This window comes from Podarcis raffonei, chromosome 15, assembly GCF_027172205.1.
Source record: "Podarcis raffonei isolate rPodRaf1 chromosome 15, rPodRaf1.pri, whole genome shotgun sequence".
In the NCBI taxonomy this organism is placed as follows: Eukaryota; Metazoa; Chordata; class Lepidosauria; order Squamata; family Lacertidae; genus Podarcis; species Podarcis raffonei.
In genome coordinates this window covers 34,243,641-34,264,131 of record NC_070616.1, presented here as the reverse complement: position 1 = coordinate 34,264,131, position 20,491 = coordinate 34,243,641, and the positions used below count along the sequence as shown (strand labels likewise).

At 41.8% G+C, this 20,491-nt stretch overlaps 1 protein-coding gene across 2 annotated transcripts in view; it reads right to left on the bottom strand.

The window, feature by feature from the left end:
• Positions 1 to 1,932: 1,932 nt before the first annotated feature.
• Positions 1,933 to 20,491, bottom strand: part of LOC128402555 (all-trans-retinol 13,14-reductase-like) — a 30,819-nt gene continuing 12,260 nt past the window's right edge. The window contains exons 6-11 of one of the 2 annotated variants that reach the window (XM_053366760.1): positions 18,028 to 18,147; positions 7,853 to 7,991; positions 5,311 to 5,420; positions 4,275 to 4,441; positions 3,393 to 3,552; positions 1,933 to 2,709 (exon numbers count right to left, since the gene is read on the bottom strand). In XM_053366760.1, the coding sequence (XP_053222735.1) occupies positions 2,564 to 2,709; positions 3,393 to 3,552; positions 4,275 to 4,441; positions 5,311 to 5,420; positions 7,853 to 7,991; positions 18,028 to 18,147 (842 nt within the window). In that variant the 3' untranslated portion in view covers positions 1,933 to 2,563. The remainder of the gene's footprint in view (positions 2,710 to 3,392; positions 3,553 to 4,274; positions 4,442 to 5,310; positions 5,421 to 7,852; positions 7,992 to 18,027; positions 18,148 to 20,491) is intronic. The other variant, XM_053366761.1, reaches the window with a different exon arrangement.

Below are 20,491 nucleotides of genomic sequence, written 5' to 3'. Positions count from 1 at the left end.
TCCAGCTAAACAGATGTGCTAGTGAGAGGACTTTTGATTGTGCAAAGGAACTTCCCTCTGCACCCTTAGCTCTAGAGAAACTGGCCGAAAGGAAAGGGTGTTAAATGATAAAAGTACAGAAATCACAATACAATTTTCCCACTGAGTCATAAGGGTCAGCGGCCAAGCAGACTTTGCTGTCAGGTGTCTGAGCTGTCGGTTGTGGGAAAAGGTGGAAACGTTTTTCAGTAAGGAAAATCGAAATTTAGTTCAATTACCAGTGAAATAGGTTTGCTGGAGGATGTTTCTTTCTTCGTGTTTGTTGATAACTAAATAAGGGTGTCTACTTGCATGAGAACTGATGTTTTTGAATTATGGTGCTGGAGGAGACTCTTGAGAGTCCCATGGACTGCAAGAAGATCAAACCTATTCATCGTGAAGGAAATCCGCCCTGAGTGCTCACTGGAAGGACAGATCCTGAAGCTCCAATACTTTGGCCACCTCATGAGAAGAGAAGACTCCCTGGAAAAGACCCTGATGTTGGGAAAGATTGAGGGCACAAGGAGAAGGGGATGACAGAGGACGAGATGGTTGGACAGTGTTCTCAAAACTATCAACTTGAGTTTGACCAAACTGCAGGAGGCAGTGGAAGACAGGAGTGCCTGGCGTGCTCTGGGGTCACAAAGAGTCGGACACGACTCAATGTCTAAACAACAACAACAACAACTTGGTCGAAATTCCAGGGCATAATTTGTTTTGAGTTTCTGTTTTTGCAACTTTTTTTTTGTTTTTGTGACTGTGTGGAATCCAGTTCAGTTACTGATTGATTGTGTGACTCCAGTACATAGTTCCAGTTACAGATAGGTAGCCGTGTTGGTCTGCCATAGTCAAAACAAAAAAATGTTTTCCTTCCAGTAGCACCTTAAAGACCAACTAAGTTAGTTCTTGGTATGAGCTTTCGTTTGCATGCACACGAAAGTTCATACCAAGAACTAACTTAGTTGGTCTTTAAGGTGCTACTGGAAGGAAAACATTTTTTTGTTTTTCCAGTACATAGTTTATTGCTTTCATTTTATGGATCAATGGTCTCCTTAGATAGTAAAATTCATGTTAAATTGCTGTTTTAGGGGTTGTTTTTAAAAGTCTGAAATGGATTAATCCATTTTGCATTACTTTCTATGGGAAAGCACGCTTTGGTTTTGGAACGCTTTGGTTTTGGAACGGACTTCCGGAATGGATTAAGTTTGAGAACCAAAGTACCACTGTATTTGGGTTTAAATTTTCACTTTTCTCGCACAACCCTCTATCCCAAAGCTTAAAAATTGGTGTTTTGTGAGCAGATGGCAACTGCAAGTGGAACAGAACATTTGTACCCACCCTAATCTTAAAAAATAACAAGGTGTTGGGGCAGGGAGAGAGGAAGGAGAGAGAGGAAACAAAATGCTGTGCTTTATCTCTGCCTGAACACTGCTCTACATTTTCAGGCCCTTACATGTTTACACTGTGCACTGCCACAAGCGCTCTATCCCCTCATAGAAGCAAGTGCACTGAAGCCACCCATTCTTCTCTGTTAAGCCTGTTTATTTTCCTTACGTTGTCATATGTCCATGACATGAAAAGTGTGAACATGAACCAGATGGAACATGGAGCAAGTTGCATCTATTTCCACTTCCATGTGGCAGCTGGGGAAACGGCAGTTGTGAATGCGGATATTTCTGCAACTGTGGAAACTTCTGCAATTGGTTTACATTTCTAACACCCGTTTTGTATTAACCTTTTCTCTAGGCTTATTTCTCTACGAGTGATCTAGCCTATATTGCTCCCATACGTAGCATAGAATGCATCAGTACCATTTCGTAAGAGTGCTGCACCCTGGTCTTTAGCACCATGGACATACAAAGCTGCCTTAAAAACAAGTCAGATGTACTGGTCCAGCTGCTCTGATCAAGGGTCTTAAGAAAATGCTTTTCCTGCTCCCTGAGATTCTTTAACTGAGGACGCCAATAACTGAACCTGGAACCCGCTGCATCTAAAACATGCTTTCTACCACTGCGTTACGGTGCTTGATAGGGAAACCCTTCCTTGTAGAGAAAGGGCAATTCAGTTCTACATCACCTGGGACAACAAATTCTCACTCAGTCACCCAAAATATAGGGAATGGTGCCTCTAGTACAGCCTTTCTCAACCTGTGGGTCCCCAGATGTTGTTGAACTATGAACCGCTGCTCTAGTAGCTTCAGCAATTCTCCTTGGCACTGAAGCCCATGGACCTGCCAGTGCCACCCCAATTAGGGTACCACGGTACCACTAAGATGCTTAAAACCGACCCGTGAGGGCTTGGAAGGTAGAGTCCTTATTTCTGCCACGACAAACCTATCAGAACGGCTTAATGGACCTACGTACTAAACTGCAACCTGTTCCACAGCGACACTCATGAACCGGAACTTTCTGCAATAATGAACCAAGGTATATGGCTAGTTTTGGTTCTTGTTGACATCCTCTGGAGGGGAAACGGAGAAACCAGGTAGTGGGTAGTCTACATAGCAGGAGGAGCAAGTTTTCTTTCTGAGGTGGAAGTTGAAGGCTCAGTTTTTCTTCTTGGCACTGTTGGCTTTGATTTTTCCATATAACCACATGATGTCGATGTAGAGATTACGCTTCAGGACAGCAGAAGCGCAGACAATGGCTCCATGAAGTGCTCCTGGAAAGCCACCAACAAAGACATCCTGACCTGGCAGGGGAAAACAAAAGACAAGGAGGAGTCATAGAATTGCAGAGTTGGAAGGGACCACGAGGGTGATCTAGTCCAACCTCCTGCAATGCAGGAATCTTTTGCCCAACGTGGGGCTCACGTTGAGATTAAGAGTCTCATGCTCTATGGACAGAGAGCATGTTCACATAGTCATACCTTGGGTTAAAGTAGCTTCAAGTTAAGTATTTTTGGGTTGCGGGTCCCCAGCCAGTCAGGTGTACTCTATCAGGCCTGCCTAAGGAGCAGACTGGGGTGAAGTCTGTGCTCGCCCGGTCCGCGCCTCTAGCCCCCACACCGGCCCACCGCGGATTGGCCGATTTAAAGCACCTGGGTTTGGTGGGAACCCAGAGCTCCCCGGGGCAAGCCCAGGGGGCGGAGCAACAGCCTAACTCTCCGTCATGGCTCCAAGATGGCGGGGCTGTGTGCCAGGCCACAAATGTCGCCCACTGTTGGGACCCAGTGAGTGGCCATTAATGAGCCTAGGTTAACCCTGCCCATCAATGGGCCTACTCTAAGTAGACAACCCTTATTTTCCAAAGTCAAGACTAGCACAGAAACATCATCTATTCTATGCACTTGGGATGGGACAGGCTAAAGAAGTTAAATAGGTCTAACGGTGAAGGGTTGTGGCAGGTTGGAATTGGTAAGGAAGTAGCATTTACCTGTTAGGTAGAGGTTTGGGACAGGGGTCTGAGGGCGTATTGTGGCCATGACTTCCACCTGGAGGCGGGAGATGCTGTGCTCTGCACCATACATCTCTCCTTGGACAGAAGCTATGTAGTGCTTATTGGTGAGAGGAGTTCCCGCAGAGACATACTCAATCTGTTCAGAGAAAGACACAGATCAAATGGGCAGGGAGGTTTATTGTTATTTATTCAGTAGGATCAGGGGAAACCTTTAAAAGGGTTTAAGGATAGCACAGGGAAGACAGGGAGTATGCTCAGTGGGATCGCTGCCTGTCTGTTGGGAAGGGGTGAAGTGGAATAAAATAAAGCCTATCATCAAAAACAGCATGGCTGGCTGGTGCTCTGAATGGGAACATTCCACACTGCAACGTTTTGCTCCAAGTCCATCTTGACTTTTGCAATCTTCTTGCTGCTACAGTATTTTAAACTTGGTTGAGATATTCTGGTCCCAAACTGTTCACAGTTTGGGGCCAGAACATCTTGGGAACTGTACCATCTCCTTAAGAAACCTTGGGGCTTTAAATTAAGAAGGGAAATGGAAACAGAGAGAGTGAAAACGATAGACGGAAAGTATAATGAATAGTAGAAGGCAGGCCTTGCTTCCAAGAGAATAACAAAAGGACAGAGACACTCATCCTGAGCCCTAGCTGATCTTATGAGCTTGCTGAATAAGCTATCAGTAATGTCTCTAACCTTAGTTGACCTCAAAAGGATGGGAGCAGCACTATCCTTAGGCTATGACAAAACTAGGACTTTATGTGCAAACAATTTCTAAAACACCATGCTAGAAATTATTTAAAGAGAGATGAAAAGTTCCTTCTTTGCACAACTGATGGTGCAAGACAAGGAGACCCTTACCTTATCTTTTATTTGTGGGTAAAATTTCAGAACCGTTTCCATTATGTTGTCCACAAAACAGTTCTTGAAGGCCTCATACTCCGCTCCCCTCTTAGTAACCTTTTCCTCCTTCCATTCCTCAAACCATTCATATTTTGCAACTGCCAGGACAATTAGAGTGGACTTGCCTATAATGAAAAGGGCACAAAGCGTTTCATTAGTGATGTGGTTGCCACAAAGGGACATCTTACCACCCCAGACTATTGCAGAAGATTTGTCAGGTATCAAGGGTGCACGTTCCACAAACCTGGGCATTCTGTGACACCTCATCTCATACAACCATCAGCACTCTAGGGCCTTTGGCCAGCGACCCAAGCTGTATTGACCTGAATACTGTCAGCTGGCCTGAAATTGGCTATCTGATGTTGCAGCCCAATGGAGAGGTATATAAAGTTCTTCCTCCTAGTCTGGTTTGGCTATCTGAACAAACTGTATTGTCCTCACTCAGTGGCCCAACTGTTCAGTCTGGTATCTGGCCTCTGTGACGATGACATCTTGTTTCCCTGATCTGGTATACCAGCCCATTCATGATCATATCTCAAGCCCATCACCCTATGTCAAATCCAAACCCTTTAACAAAGTAAGTCATGGGCCCAGCATGATTCTGGATCCTAAGAGTCCACTCTCCTTTAGATTGCTCTCTGCATTTCCAAGATTCTGTCGTCTATGGTAGTTCGGGGTAGTGGTAGGGTGTCGATGGAAGAGAACTACCCCCCCGAAGTTGGGGATAATCTCTTGGGGGCTGCTCACTGGCAGTGGGTGAATTCTTAACCAAGTGGTGGGCAGGACCACAAGCCAAAGCAGGTGGGGCACCCTTTTTCTCTTTTCCTTCCCATCTCCTTCCATTCCAGAATTCCAGGCTAAGATTTGCACATAGCTTTAGGGCCACAGGTTGCCCAACTCTGAGCTACAAAGCTCCCCCTGCTGGCTCTTCTCCATTTCCTCCCACCCCTTAAGAAACATGATGTTGCACTGCTGCTTCAAACAGTACCCATACCTGGGTATCTCTTCTCCCAGAGGGGGTCCTTGGCCGATGGAGAACCAATGTATAGCAAGGGAATATTCTCTGGAGCGGTTTCTCTCGAACAATTAAAGTAACGAACGAACCTATCAAGAAAGAAGACTTACTCTGAACTTTGACTTCATAAAGTGTACAAATTATCAAACTGTACTATTAATGCTGGAGACAGGAAACAGCTTGAGAGAGTTGAAGGTGTCTACAATTTCTGGGGCTTATAACTTTTTGGCTGGCCTCAATTTTTAAGCCCTCCCTCCAGTCTCTCACAAGGGAAAGCCGGGTGGGGGCAGTGTACACTGCTGAATGCCTTTGGAAGAAAGCGTGCTGTGCTGCGATGAAAGCTACATTCCTTTGGAGTGTAAGCATAGAAAGAAAAATCTGTACCAGGCTCCAGGAGGAAACATGTCAGAGCACCTGTGCTTACCAATTCAGATATACCATTTTCACAGCCAGTTAAAAATAAATAAAAAATGTGTTGAACCAGGAGAAAGTTTTGAGAATTCAGTTCAGATTCACCCAACCCAAATACAGTCAAGATAATTAGAATTTAGAGTGCCAGAGTTTAGTTCTGCATCTCCATAAAGGCCCACTCCATAAAGCCATTGTGCAAGATCATTTCAGGTGCTTTTTCTACAGACTAGAACAAAGACAAGGAGCTATGGACACAGTAGCCAAGGGAGCTAAAATTTGGCTGGTAAGTGAACGTTATTGATCAACTACTGGCAAGTATCTAATTTGCATTTGTATACAGTTATGAGTTGTATATATGAACAAATAAAATATCACTCTCAAAGGCAGCTTTCACAAATGATGGCAAACCATAAAGCCAAGTCTGTTCTTGGATAACCAGTCCTGCTGGTCTGAGGGAAGGAGCGAAGCATGATGGATCTCCACATTAATGGCAAACAAACAACTAGCTATGATCTGTCGTGATAAGCAAAGTGAGTCAGTTAAACTGACATTACCTCCTCCCCAAGAAGTCGAGATAGGGTACAAACAAGCAAGTTTGTAGAAAAATGGTCCTGGTTTATAGATTCTGGGAATGAGACATTTCATAAGATTTGGCTACCTGTTTAGCGTGATTCGACAATTCTAGTATTATTATTTGGAAACTGAAACTTGATATTGTATCATTAATTTTAGTGCTATTATCATTTATAATCATGCTATTTATTTTATCTTATTACCTCCTAGAACAGGCATCCCCAAACTCGGCCCTCCAGATGTTTTGGGACTACAACTCCCATCATCCCTAGCTAACAGGACCAGTAGTCAGGGAGGATGGGAATTGTAGTCCCAAAAACATTTGGAGGGCCGAGTTTGGGGATGCCTGTCCTAGATGATTTAAGATGCTCAGTACTTTAACCTTAAATTCATATAATTTTGCAAAACCTGTGTTAGCCAGCAGTGTGTGGAGGTGGAAAACCAGAGATGAGAAGACCCTTCCTAGATTTTTTTTTAAAGTCCCTCTAGTCCTGCTTTCTGTTTCCCATGGTGGCAGTCAGATACCTCCCATAAACCAACCAGCAAGGCATGAAGGCAACAGATTTCACTTGCTGTTGCCCTCAAGCAACTGGTATTCACTGCGGCTCCCTTTAGCTTCAACAGCCAAAAGCCACTTAGAGGTTACTGAAAAAGATCTATCAGAAAAAACGACCTTCTAAAAAGTTAGCGGCCACACCACCACATTGTTGCCTGATTAATTCCATAGTTTAGCTATCCAATAAATGAAGAAGCATTTTCTTTTGCTAATTGGTTCTACTGGGTGGTGGACAGAGCTGTTCCGCCTGGCCTTTGGTTTGGACTCCGTCTGACCCTTATGTTTCCCCTCCCCTTATGGTCTTGATTTATCGGCTATTTTTAAAATGGGGCTACGTTTTAAATTGCATTTTAACCTGTATTTTAAATTGGGTTTCCCCTCCCTCTCTTTCCCCCTTATGATGTTTTTACTGTGATTTTATTGGTGTTAGCCGCGCTGAGCCTGGCTCTGGCCAGAGAGGGTGGGGTATAAATAAAATTATAATAATTATTATTATTATTATTATTATTATTATTATTATTATTATTATACCACTGACAGACTTCTCTCACTACCTACCCCTCCTTGGGTCACTTTATTCCTTCGCCCCCCTCAAATAAAAAGTCCCCAAATGTTCATTTCCTCATTAGGAAACTCCTAGGTCATTTTGATTTCATGCCGTGCTTTTTTTCCTGGGGGGACGCAGAGGTACGCATACCCCTAAACATTTTGTGATTCTAAGTTTGGCCTCATTGAGGGGCGGTATTTCAATATGAGCAGGACAATGAGAGTACCCCTAAACATTTTTTTAAGAAAAAAAGCACTGGTTTCATGCATACTGAAGGATGAGCCAAGCGTGATGCCATCTTGGATATGACTTCTACAATTTCGGCCATATGACTGAGTTGAGAGAAGGTTCTCTTCACTCTATATCGCTGTGGTCAAATAAATTTCAAATTTCCCCTAACTCTTAGGTGCTTCGGTAGCAAAGTTACACCTTACGCTTCACTGAAGTTGCTGTGTCGGTAGATGTAGTAGTTCTTAGCTTCAAATCCCAGTTCTTCCTTAGAACCTTTGAGTCCGATGAAGAGGCTGATTCCTGCTATGCCATGATTCATCATGGAGAGCTGGTTCTGAACACCTGCCCAAAGACCAACAGAGGGAAGTAAAATGGGGGAAGACGAGGCAGGTAAGCTCTAGAAGTAAAATTATGAATCAAAACAGCACTATCCGTTGGCCCAGAAATGGAAGCAAGAAGAAATCCCCACGAAAGCAGAATGGCAGATGAAATTAATGGAATATGCAGAATTGGACAAAATGACAGGAAGAATTCGAAACCTGCAGGAACAGAGATTTACAGAAGATTGGAAGAAATATATGAACTATTTGAAGAGCAATTGTAACCAACAAATTATGCTAGTAGGACTATAAGAAGTTTTGTAAGGAGAAATATATGAGACATTACAAATTAGATAAAGAATAGAGATATTGGTTATGAGTTTTAAATGTAACAGGGAAAGTAAGAAATGTATACTAAGAGATTAGATTGGAAAATTTTCAGACAGGATTGATGGAAGTCAAAAAATTGTATAAGATGTAAAAGCATGTTTAATTATTGTTGAAAATGGTATGTTAAAAAACTAATAAAAAAACAAAAGAAAACAAAACAGCACCATCTGGCATCTTAGATTGGGAAATTGGAATAAAAGCAACTTTTTAAAGCCAACCTCCCTCCCTCATGGACCCCCCCCCAAAAGGTGCACCTTGTTGGATTCAATGTGCGCACTTATGTGCTAAGCAACTGCTTTTATAGCTTTGAAAGTCGAGCTCTCCAACCAATAGCTAGAGGAACTCCTGGAACTGAGCCCAGAAGTGTATGAGGTATATCTGAATGAATTTAGTCATACGCATACAAGGTAATATAAGTTGCCTTTCTAGAGTACGGTAATTTGTTGCACAAGATATTGGTCCTAAGCAACAGCTGTTATGACCCATTCATCCCCATCTCTTTCCTTCCTTCTTCTCTTACACCTCCTTAACTTAACTGGACTGTGGGTTTTCAGGAATCAAATAGCTAACAACATGAATTTACTTCTGTAGGTCTTGATGGTTAAAAATTGCTTCAGTCTGTTTGTGCCAAGGTGATTTCCTAAACCAAACAAGCAACAACACAGTGAGATTTTTCTCTTCTGGATAATTTTGTACCAACCACAGAGCTGATGTTTTTATATTGTACGATCAATTTTTCCCCATCAACTACTGATTAAAGAGAAGTCTGGCAGCTTGAGAAAGAAGTCAGGAGAGAGAGCAACGGGATGTTTGACTCATCAGATGTAGTTGTTTAGCGATCTTGAAATGGCTCTTTGTGAAGCCAGAGGGACAGAGTCAATGCTTTGTTATTCACTCACAGAGAAATTGCTATAAGCACCTTGTGTTCATCAGGAATTAAGCACTGGCTTTGCTTATTACCCCAAAACAACAAGACAGAGGTGTACAAGGGATTTGCATATTCACTTTTCTTTCTGGGTAACATGAAGGAGAAACTTGGTCATCTCACTTAAAATGAGATGTGCAAGTTCTTCCTTGGGATGAACCTTCCCCCCCCCCCAAATATGCTCTTTACCTTAAGATTAGGTAGCAGCTATGAAACATCACTAGCTTTTACTCCTACCAAACATTAATTTCCATCTCTTACCTTTGCTGTATGACCTGCGCCATGTGAAGGTAACTTTTAACCTCTCCTTGGGATGCAACTGCCCAACTCATTCTCCTTATTTACAATATATATATATATATATATATATATATATATATATATATATATAATCATTATTTACACTTTTCAAGTTTATACATTTCACTAGTTTTAAAATCAATTTAACGTTTGAAAATTTGACAACAAAATTAAGAGCTTCTGGGACACTGTTTATGAGGAGTTGAAAAAAATATTTAAACAAACTTTTATAAAGAAACCAGAAGCCTTTTTATTGGACATATTAGACATCCCAAATGAAAATAAGAGAATATTCCCTTACGCATCATTGGCAGCAAGAATTTTAATTGCAAAAAAATGGAAAAGTGAAACAGTACCAACACAAAAAGAGTGGCAAGACGGATTATTTGATTATCTTGAATTGGCAAAAATGATGGATGCAATTAGGGAACAGTCTAACAAAAAAATTCAAAAAGAGTGGGGAGTGTACAGAAATTACTTTAAAAAAACAGTGCCCCCAAACCAAATCTGGACTTGCTTTGAGTAATTTTTGCAAAACAAATTATGGTCTACAAGCATAGTATATGGAGAAGAGTAGAAATGATGAAATGAGAAAGAAACAGTATATCAGACACGAAACCAGAACTGCTTTGAGGAGGAAGGAAGTCTATTAGAATAGAATACGAATTGGAAAGAGAAAATAGGGTAACATAAGTCCGTATCTAAGAACTTTCAGATTTATGACTATATGTTTGTCATTTGTTTCGTGGGGTTTTTTTTTAGTTTGTTTCTTAAGTGTCGTGTGTGTGCATGTTGTAATGAAAAGTTAATAAAAAGCATTTAAAAAAATAACGTTTCAAAGTTTGACTTTCTTTCCCCTCTTTCTGCGGTTCCTTAAATTTATTTTTTAATATCTTCTGCATATCCAAATTTGTTTAATTTGCTTGTTTAATTATCTACGGTACTTTAAATATATACTCTTATGAAACTGCAGGTTATTACAATAATACTGCCAATGTTTTTATCTGTTTGCAATTTATCTGTAAATATTCAATAAACCATTTCCATTCTTTTATAAAAAAGTTTGTTATCTTGATTTTGCCATTTCTGCATATTCCATAAGTTTTTGTATCCATTGTTCCTTTGCTGGGACTTCTGCTTCTTTTCACTTTGGGGCAAGTAGCATTCTTGCTGCTGTAGTAGCATAACATACATAAATAAATTTCCATACAATTTAGGTAGTTCTGTCCCTATAATTCCTAAAAGAAAAGCTTCTGGTGTTTTTTTTTAACACAAGTTATTTTGAACATCCTTTTCAATTCATTGTATATCATTTCCCAATAAGCTTTAACCTTATTACAAGACCACCACATATGATAAAAAAAACCTTCTTTCTCTTTACATTTCCAACACTTGTTTGATTTAGATTTATACATTTTTGCCAGTTTACTCGGTGTTAGGCTCCTTAATTACAATAAGAAAGTTTCCTACCTGCAGAATTCTATGTTAGGTACCTATTAGAAGATTAGATTCCCAGTGTTATCTCTTGTAATTGTAACTTTCTTTCTGAGGTGGTCAGGATCAGAGAGTACTTTGTATTAGATAAAAGTCTGAAACAAGCCTAGTTTTATTCATTGTCCAAATAGTATGTGTGCTTTTAATGTGTTTTTTATCGTATTGGAATCTATTTGTGGGTCTTTGGACCACAATGAAGAATTGATTGATTGATTGATTGATTGATTGAATAAGAAAGTTTCCTGTACCTTACTTTATTTCCCCACCAGCATTACTTCACTGTGATAAACTTAATCTAATTTAATATTCTAACTTTCAGTTCATGGAAACCTCTGAGCTATTGGAACATTAAAGTGGATCTGCAATTCAGAATTATTCTCCAAGTGTCCTAGAGGAACACTTCATTTCAACGATTGTCTATATCTTGACTCCTGTTTGGTCAAAACAATTTTTACTCCTGAAAAAGGGATAATTCCAGGAGTAGCTGTCTGAAAGGGAGGTTGACTGAGGGTAAATGGTTTTGCGTGAGCAAATCTCCTGCTAAAAGTTAATCACAGAATCAGGGTGGCATAGAAGGTCAAGTTAAATCTCCCATTAGCCTTAGACGTCTCAAGTTAATTTTTTACAGTTGAAGAACTTGCAGGAGTTCACTAGGACTCCTGTCATCTTGTGTCAACTTTTCACCTCAAGTTCTCCTTGTCAAGGATAAACAACTGCTGCCCCAGGAACTCACGTGAAGGAGACTCAAATCCTCTTAAGCGTGGCTGTTCATTCAACAAAATACAGGGTTATTTTTTACTTTTAAGAGAAAGGTATCCACTGCTTGCACACATTACACTAATTAAACAGAAACCTGTGCATCTATCAGTCTAGATATCAATATCAATATCAATATCGTTGAAAACAAATGGAACCCTTTACTGAATTCTGCCCCTGTATGCAAGTATTGCAAATTGCAAAGGGCGTAGTCAAGATGTTACAAGGAGCAGATTTTCAGTGACATTTGGAAGAATATTTATGTTACAACCACCACCGCCAGGTATTATGTAGCATACCTATTAATTTTATCCACTGGAGAATAGTGTAAGGTAAAGTTCAGAGTAAGGGCAAATTAATTTACATCAGGGTTGAGGAAACTGCTGCTCTCTGGATGTTGTTAGACTACAACTCCCATCATCCCTGATCATTGACCATGCTGACTGGGGCTATTGGGAGCCGAAGTCCTAACAGCATCTGAAGAACTGCAGGTTCTTCACCCCCTTTTGCACGGTCAGCATAGTATTGTGTATTTTTCGTAGGCAGGGCCATGGTTGGAATGGATGGGATTGGCCAACGCTCACTAAAAACAAAAGGACAAGCAAAGAAAGACAAAAGGAAACACTATTCTTCAACTATTATCAATAAAACAACTTGCAATTACAACAACTGAACCAAAGACGAACGTATGACTTACACAAGATGCTTCAGACACACCCCACAGTGTTTTAGTATTAAAGTTATGGAGTGAAAAAACCTTACTGGGCATAGGTCATTCAATACAAAGGGCGTTCTAATTAAGTTGTTCTCAGGTATGACCATTAAAATTAATAGAATAACTGAAGTTCACTGACTCTGTAGGACTGCTCTAAGCATGACAACATTGGCTGTCACCCAAGCATGTATTTGACTTTGACACTTTTGAGTTTTGTAGTACTACATCTATCGATTGCCTGTAAAATATCTACCATAACAGACCATCTATGAAATGCTCAGGAAGCTTGTGGCATAATATATACAGTCATACCTTGGGATAAATGTGCTTCAAGTTAAGTATTTTCGGGTTGCGCCGTGTGCGCATGCGCAGACGGTAAAAATGACGTCACACGCATGTGCGGAAGCGGCGAAACACGACCCGCACATGAGCAGACGTGCGGACGTGGGTTGCATTCACTTCAGGATGCGAACGGGGCTCCGGAATGGATCCCGTTCACATCCCGAGGTACCGCTGTCTTTAGTACGCAGTGTTTTCTGGTGTGGCATAGGTTTCTTGGGGGTTCTTTAGATTAATGGTCCTGTCACACAAAGGTCCATTCTTGATTAATGTCCCTCATTTTAACAGCTTAATTTAGGTGGGAAAAGACCTTTGGTCTTCCATGAACTTTTACCTAGTAGGAGCTATTCCATCAGGCTTCCTTAACTGGCTGGTCATTATAACAACCAGTGCCTCAACTTGCTTTCCCCCCCTCTTCCGTCCCCATCACTTTTTCCTCTGGGTTTTGGGCTGCAGCTTTCTGCCTGCCCCACTTTAGATTACTTAAAAACCTGAAGCTCTACCTATAACTTTTATATACTCTGCACTACCCAACATTGTACAGCTCATGTTAAGCACTTGGCAGCCTCTCCCCCTTTTCACTCAGGCTCATTTGTTAAAGGAAATCTTTCTATTCAACACTGTGTTTATAGCAAGAGCCTTAGGAGCAACACGTGAGCTTTCTTTCAAAGCTATTAAAATTTGCTTACAATTTGATCCTTCCAGGGCGTACTGGTAGTCTGAAAAACTCCCATGAGATTTAGAAGGATTGTGCTAGCGAAACAGAGGACTGGCCGTTTTGAAAGAAAAACCACACGTAGTATTATTAGAGCTGAAAGGAAGTCTTGGAAAAGTTGAATCCTATTAAAGCCAATGCATAAATTCATCTCATGTTTACCCCCCCTTTATCCCTTATGGATTGGCCCCATAATTTGAGTCCTTTGACCCATAGGCTCTGATAGTGGGGATCAGATGGCAAGCAGGAACATGGCATTCTAGAACTTCTGTCCCACTTTTCAATTAAAACATACTTCTTTTTTTTGAAAGGCAGCAACACAATTCTGAACAGCAGCAGATTAAAATAGTTAAAATCAGAAGATAACTGGGGGGCGGGGGGAAGCCTAGGAAAAATTTGGCACACCAAGGCAAAACATTCTATTACATTTTTGCAGTTTATTTTCTTTTACAGAGTTCCTGGCAATCACCTGTTGAACTGCAGTCAACAGGAATGTCAGTAGGGTTTTTTCCCCCTGAAGTAAATGTGTATTTTGTTTGTTAAATACTGATAATAACGCCATTTGCAGCAAATAAAAAACCGTTCTTTAGAAAATCAGCAAGTTCCATAGTGGAGGGTCACAACTCTGAAGGTTGAACTATTTGCAATTTGATGTTAAATTAATTAGCAGCCACCCACCTTACCTCAGAAGGTAGGGACACCCAGAGTCAGGTATCTTTAGATACCAATAACTGGGCAGGCTCAGCTGTAAGAGGTAGCCCTTTTGATAAACTTTAGCTCCCTAAATGTTTTAGAAAAGGGGAAAGCCGTGACCAGGGTGTGCAATACCCTCCCTACAGATGCTTTTCTTTTAGTAACAAGTTATAAGAAGCCTGCTAAAACCATTTTTGTTTCAGCAAGCTGGTTAGGCATGTAATTTTAGAATGTACATAGTTTTAGTAAGTAGAAATATTTTGTAATTACTATACAGTGGTACCTCGGGTTACGGACGCTTCAGGTTACAGACGCTTCAGGTTACAGACTCCGCTAACCCAGAAATAGTACCTCGGGTTAAGAACTTTGCTTCTGGATGAGAACAGGAATCGTTCGGTGGCAGCGGGCGGCCCCATTAGCTAAAGTAGTACCTCAGGTTAAGAACAGTTTCAGGTTAAGAATGGACCTCCGGAATGAATTAAGTTCTTAACCCGAGGTACCACTGTATATGTTTTGGGGTTTTTTTGTTGCTGGAATATTTAATGACTCTCTTAAACCACTCAGAAGCCTTTTGTTCTAGAAAGTGATATATAAATTTTGGTAAATAAAATCTTTTAAAACCCACAGTTTAAAATTTTGAGAAGCACTTGGAAAGGGAGGCCTGTGAAGTCTTTTAGGTGAACCCTATAGTGCCATTTCATTCCAACTTGCATAGCTTGGTCATTTTATTACTGCATCTTTTATGGTCTTCAGCTATATATTAGGCATTTTGGATACTTTTGGTGATAGAACACACACACAGCCCTGCAAAGCAGAGTAGATGGAGTGACCCAGGGAATGCACTGTATCCGAACTGGACCAAGGTCTTACAGAGACGGCAAAATGTTAGCTATTGAAGAGCCAAATGTTATATATGCAGTAGAACCCAGAACCTGCAGAGAATTCCAGGAGGTTGGTATAACCATTTCAGTTTAGGCACTATCAGGTGAAAGTTGTAGGACCTATGTTTTCTAGCTGTATCAACATGGAAAAACATCCCTGTTTCAATGCTGTGGATGGATAACTAAAAAGGAGGAAATAATGGAACAGAACATATCCGAGTAAAATTTGTCATAGGGAAAAACAGCAAGAAATTGGCTAAGACACAGCTAGGTCTGAAGACTGGTCTGGATTGCACTGAAAGGACCTCTGGACAGTTTTCCAGGACTCTACACACATGCATAGCATGATTTGTCATGGTTTACCACTCAAACAAACCACAAGTGGTAAACCAAAAATATAGCAAGGCTTGTTTTTCAAGCTGCATGCCCTATTCAGCTTTTCCATCCCCCTCTTTCACGATGGAGAGCACTGGGGAAAAGGTAAAAGTAAAGGACCCCTGGACGGTGAAGTCCAGTCAAAGGTGACTATGGGGTGCGGCGCTCATCTCTGCTTTCAGGCCAAGGGAGCCGGCGTTTGTGCACAGAGAGCTTTCCAGGTCACGTGGCCAGCTGGACTAAACCGCTTCTGGCACAATGGAACACCGTTATGGAAACCAGAGCATACGGAAATGCTGTTTGCACTGAAGGCTTGGTTTAAGCTAGTCACACAAACATTTTTTAGTACAAACAAGCATTTAATTATTGGGGGAATAGAATTCAGGATAAAGGAATGCAGGCCAAAAATGTATTTACAGAGGAATGTACAAAAGAGGAGCTTAGGAGTCATAGCAGATTAAAGTAAGATCTTCCACAATCTTGTAGCTAATAAGGCAAGTAAGTAAGTAAGTAAGTAAAATATCAAGTGTGATTAGGAGCTTGTTGCGCTCCCGTTCCAATAAAACTGTAGTATAGAAATTCCTCTGATCCAATCTCCCAGCTTAAAGATTCTTTTAAGAGTAGCAGTGGGGTGCTCAGATTTTGATGGATAATATATGCACACAATCCACATTACAGCCACCTGCATTTCCCCTCCCTTGGTGGTGGTGTTGGAGAAGGACGGGGAAGGAAGGCCAAACATGCTTCTCCCACAGACTCGCCACTGAGTTCCATCACAGCTTAGGAAATCAAAACGATTTCCCACCTTACATGCCATTTGGTAATAAGATCCTTATTGGAACTCCTCCTCTGCTTTAGAAGAAGAGTGGAGAACTTGTGGCCCCCCAGGTGTTGCTGGACTACAACTCCCATCATCCCTGAACAACACTTGCAGGGCTTCCACATCTCTGCTTTCAAAAAAAAAAAAAGAACCTACATCACACGGACATATGGAAAGATAGGTAAAGGTAAAGGGACCCCCGACCATTAGGTCCAATCATGGCCGACTCTGGGGTTGCAGCACTCATCTCGCTTTACTGGCTGAGGGAGCCGGCGTAGAGCTTCTGGGTCGTGTGGCCAGCATGACTAAGCCGCTTCTGGCGAACCAGAGCAGCGCACGGAAACGCCGTTTACCTTCCCGCCGGAGAGGTATCTGTTTATCTACTTGCACTTTGACGTGCTTTCGAACTGCTAGGTTGGCAGGAGCAGGGACCGAGCAACAGGAGCTCACCCTGTCGCAGGGATTCGAACCGCCGACCTTCTGATCGGCAAGTCTTAGGCTCTATGGTTTAACCCACAGCGCCACCCGCGTCCCTTATGGAAAGATAGTTTTGTGTAAATGATAAATCATTGCATGTTTGAATGGCATTGTGCTTGGAGGGTGAGGTGTGTAGGATGGAGTTTTCATTTTTGATTATGTCTAATACAATAAAAGAAAGAAAAAAAGAACCGACTACATTGCCATCTGTATAGCAAAAGGTGCTTCTGACACAAGAAAACTCTGGGAAAGAAATGTTGACCAGCTGCACTATATTTAGGGTACTGAAAACATTGTAGACTCTAAACAGTTGAATCACAGGGCAATACAAACCTAAAGGCTTTGTATATGTTGATCACTTACGTCTTTAAAACGTGTACCTCTTAAGAAAAGAAAAGAAATTTACGAAGGTACACTACAGACAACTCCCGATTTAGGAGCACCTGAATGATGCGCAATCATGCACGTTCACACGGTGCAGAACCAGGAAGTAGCCCCAAAATGTCATAAACACAGCATGAAAAGGGATGGGGCAGAACAGGCCTATGCCCGCTCCACCGATGAGCGTGGAGGAAACCTCCACAAAAAACAAGGAGTGCCTGTATAGTTTCTGGTGCTATAATCATGGAATTGCAGGACTGTGTGCAGTGCCGGATTTACGTATAAGGTAAACAAGCTATAGCTTAGGGCCCCACACTTTTGGGCCCCCCAAAAAAATTAAAGGAAAAACAACAACTGGATGTACATTTCCAAAATATAAGATAAACAATAAATAAAATAAAACCTACATACAGTTAGAGGTTAATAATTATTTCACTATTAATATGCTTCTTAATTGTATTGCAGTTCAACAATTACTTTAATAAATTACATATTTTGTTACGTGCAAATGGTTTAGATACCTATTAGGTCCATAAATTACCATATAGCTTATATTCAACACAAAAAACAGTGATAATTTGTTGTTCACAAAGGACAGCCGGACATATAAAGGGCCCTATTACCTCCAGTAGCATAGGGCCTCATCAAACCTAAATCTGGCCCTGACTGTGTGCGAGTGAGAGAGCTCTAGCAAGAAACCTATGTGTTCCCAGTAGTAAAATCTGCCCCGCCCCCATGGCTACAAACCCACCATACACCTACACAGTGGAAGCGCAAATTGTCCAGGGTCCTCTTACCTGGCAAAGTTCGCAATTCCTTTGGCAGGAGCTGCTCATAGGTGTTAAAGATGCCAGCATCAGAAATCACAACAGGAGCATAGATGTTAACAAGATCTTGACCTTTCTTTACGCTTACACCTGAAAATAAGACCAAAATGTGTTCAGACCGGGTAAAGTTTCTTTTGGATTGCTCTAATCAAAGAGCAGGGAGAAATCCTTTCCTGCTGATCACAGAGAAGACTCAACCAATGAGAATTCATAGCTGGAAGCTGGTACGGAGGTGAGGTTTTGTTTTTGTTTTTAATGTTTTTTTTGTGTGTGGCACCTGCAAGTTCCAAGCGTTTCTGTTAGTTTTTACAGCAACCTTGCATTTTGCAATCCTCATTTTGCAGATAGTCTGAGGAAGAAAGGTTGGGGAGGGTGGTCAATATTACAGGCAATCCTTGAACTGGCAAAAGAGGCTCAGTGAAATTAAGAGGGAGGGTTTAAGCATGTAAGCAGCTTAAACACCTTCAATGAAGTTTAATGTGGGTGGGAAGAGCTTTGGTAGGATTGTTTATTGCCTTGGTTCACATGAAGGTACAAGCGTCTCCTCTCTTTCCCTGTCCTTCACAAGAGACTCACTGACATAGCTAAATTTCAGGCAAGACAAACGGCAGAGTGATGTTAATATTTGCAAGTTAAATGCATCCTGGAAAATACGCTGAAAGCAAGAGCATGTGGAGATTCCTTCTTTAAAGGCTTATGTTATGTACTGAGTTGAATAGGTTCCAAATTGCAGCAGTCTGATCAGTCCTAGAACATTAGGATCCAGAATACAGCAGTCTGATTGGTCCGCAGCAGCCACCCCAATCCAACTCCAGGTGGAAGTGAATCCACAACTTGATTGGCCTACAGGAGAATCCCGGAACTGGCCAATCACGCAGGGCCCATTGTGTAAATAATGTATATAAAGCAGACATTTCAGGGGAACTTCCATTCTTCACTACTATGAGCTGAATAAAGAGCATGAAATCCACACTCGACTCCGAGTATATTTCAGCTTCTCTTTCCACACCCAGCAGCCGAGCTCAGAAAATAAGGGAAAGTTCCTATTTCAGTCCTTATACATGATGATCTCATGCAGATGCCACAGTAAACCATGGTCCGCCTGCTGACTGTGGGACAAATCGCAATTAGAAGCCCAGGTGTGTTCTTGGCCTCCAGATTGTGGTCTGCTTTGGGAGAAAGCAAATGTGATCTAACATTCAGACATCACAACAAGCTTCATGGCTTGCTACTTCTGCTTGTTCTAGGGGCAAAGCAGAGAGGGAGTGTCTGAGTGATATGCTTGTTCATAGTAAGCCATGAATCATGGTGTACGACCACATTCAAACCAGGCCAATACCTTAAGCCAAGAGAGCTGCAGCCAACCAATATAGGAATAGAGAACTATTTTCAACCCAAGGGTTGCATTCCCTTCTGGCCAGTCTCCTGAGAGGTACATACCAATGGTAGACAGGGCCCAAGGAAGGAGTAGACAGAACTACAGAAGTGAACTTGGCCTTTGTACAGTAGACTAGCTTCTGCACATAAACACTCCTAAATAAGGCAAAAAGGTCAAGAAGTCCTGGACGGTTAGGTTCAGTCAAAGGCGACTATGGGGTTGCGGCCAAGGGAGCCGGCGTTTGCCCACTGACAGCTTTCCGGGTCATGTGGCCAGCATGACTAAACCGCTTCTGGAGCAATGGAACACCGTTACGGAAACCAGAGTGCACGAAAACACTGCTTACCTTCCCACCACAGTGGTACCTATTTATCTACTTGCACTGGCTTGCTTTTGAACTGCTAGGTTGACAGGAGCTGGGACAGAGCAACGGAAACTCACCCCGTCACGGGGATTCAAATCGCTGACCTTCTGATTGGCAAGCCCAAGAGGCTCAGTGGTTACGATAAGATACGATAATCTTTATTGTCATTGTCCCATACAGAACAACGAAATTGAAAATCTATATCAGACATTCAGAAACCAACGAGTCTGCTATCCCAGCTATCCCAGCCTGGTTAGCCCTCTAAAAACTCTGATACCCCACAATTAAATACAATATACTCCCATAGAGACTACCTTACACTGCGTTTAAAACCAAAATCGCATTTGAATAGAAACTGTTTCTCAGGTGGCTAGCCCTAGTCTTTATAACCTGTACCTTCTTTCAGAAGGCAGAAGCTGAAAGAGATCATTTGCGGGGTGTGCGCTATCCTGCGCTATCTCTGTAGCTTTCTTATGGCACCTGGAAGCATAGATTTGTTCCAAGGTGGGAAGAGTGCACCCAATTATTCTCTCCGCAGTCTTTACAACCACAGCACCCTCCATCCAGGCATGCATTAGCTGCTGGACAAAAAACCCTCAAGGGGGTGAAAAGAGTACTTAGGCCCCCAGGCCTGTGGTCCCCTCTCCTGATGTAGCCAATCCTGAGCTTGATGGACCAGTAAAACAGCTTCC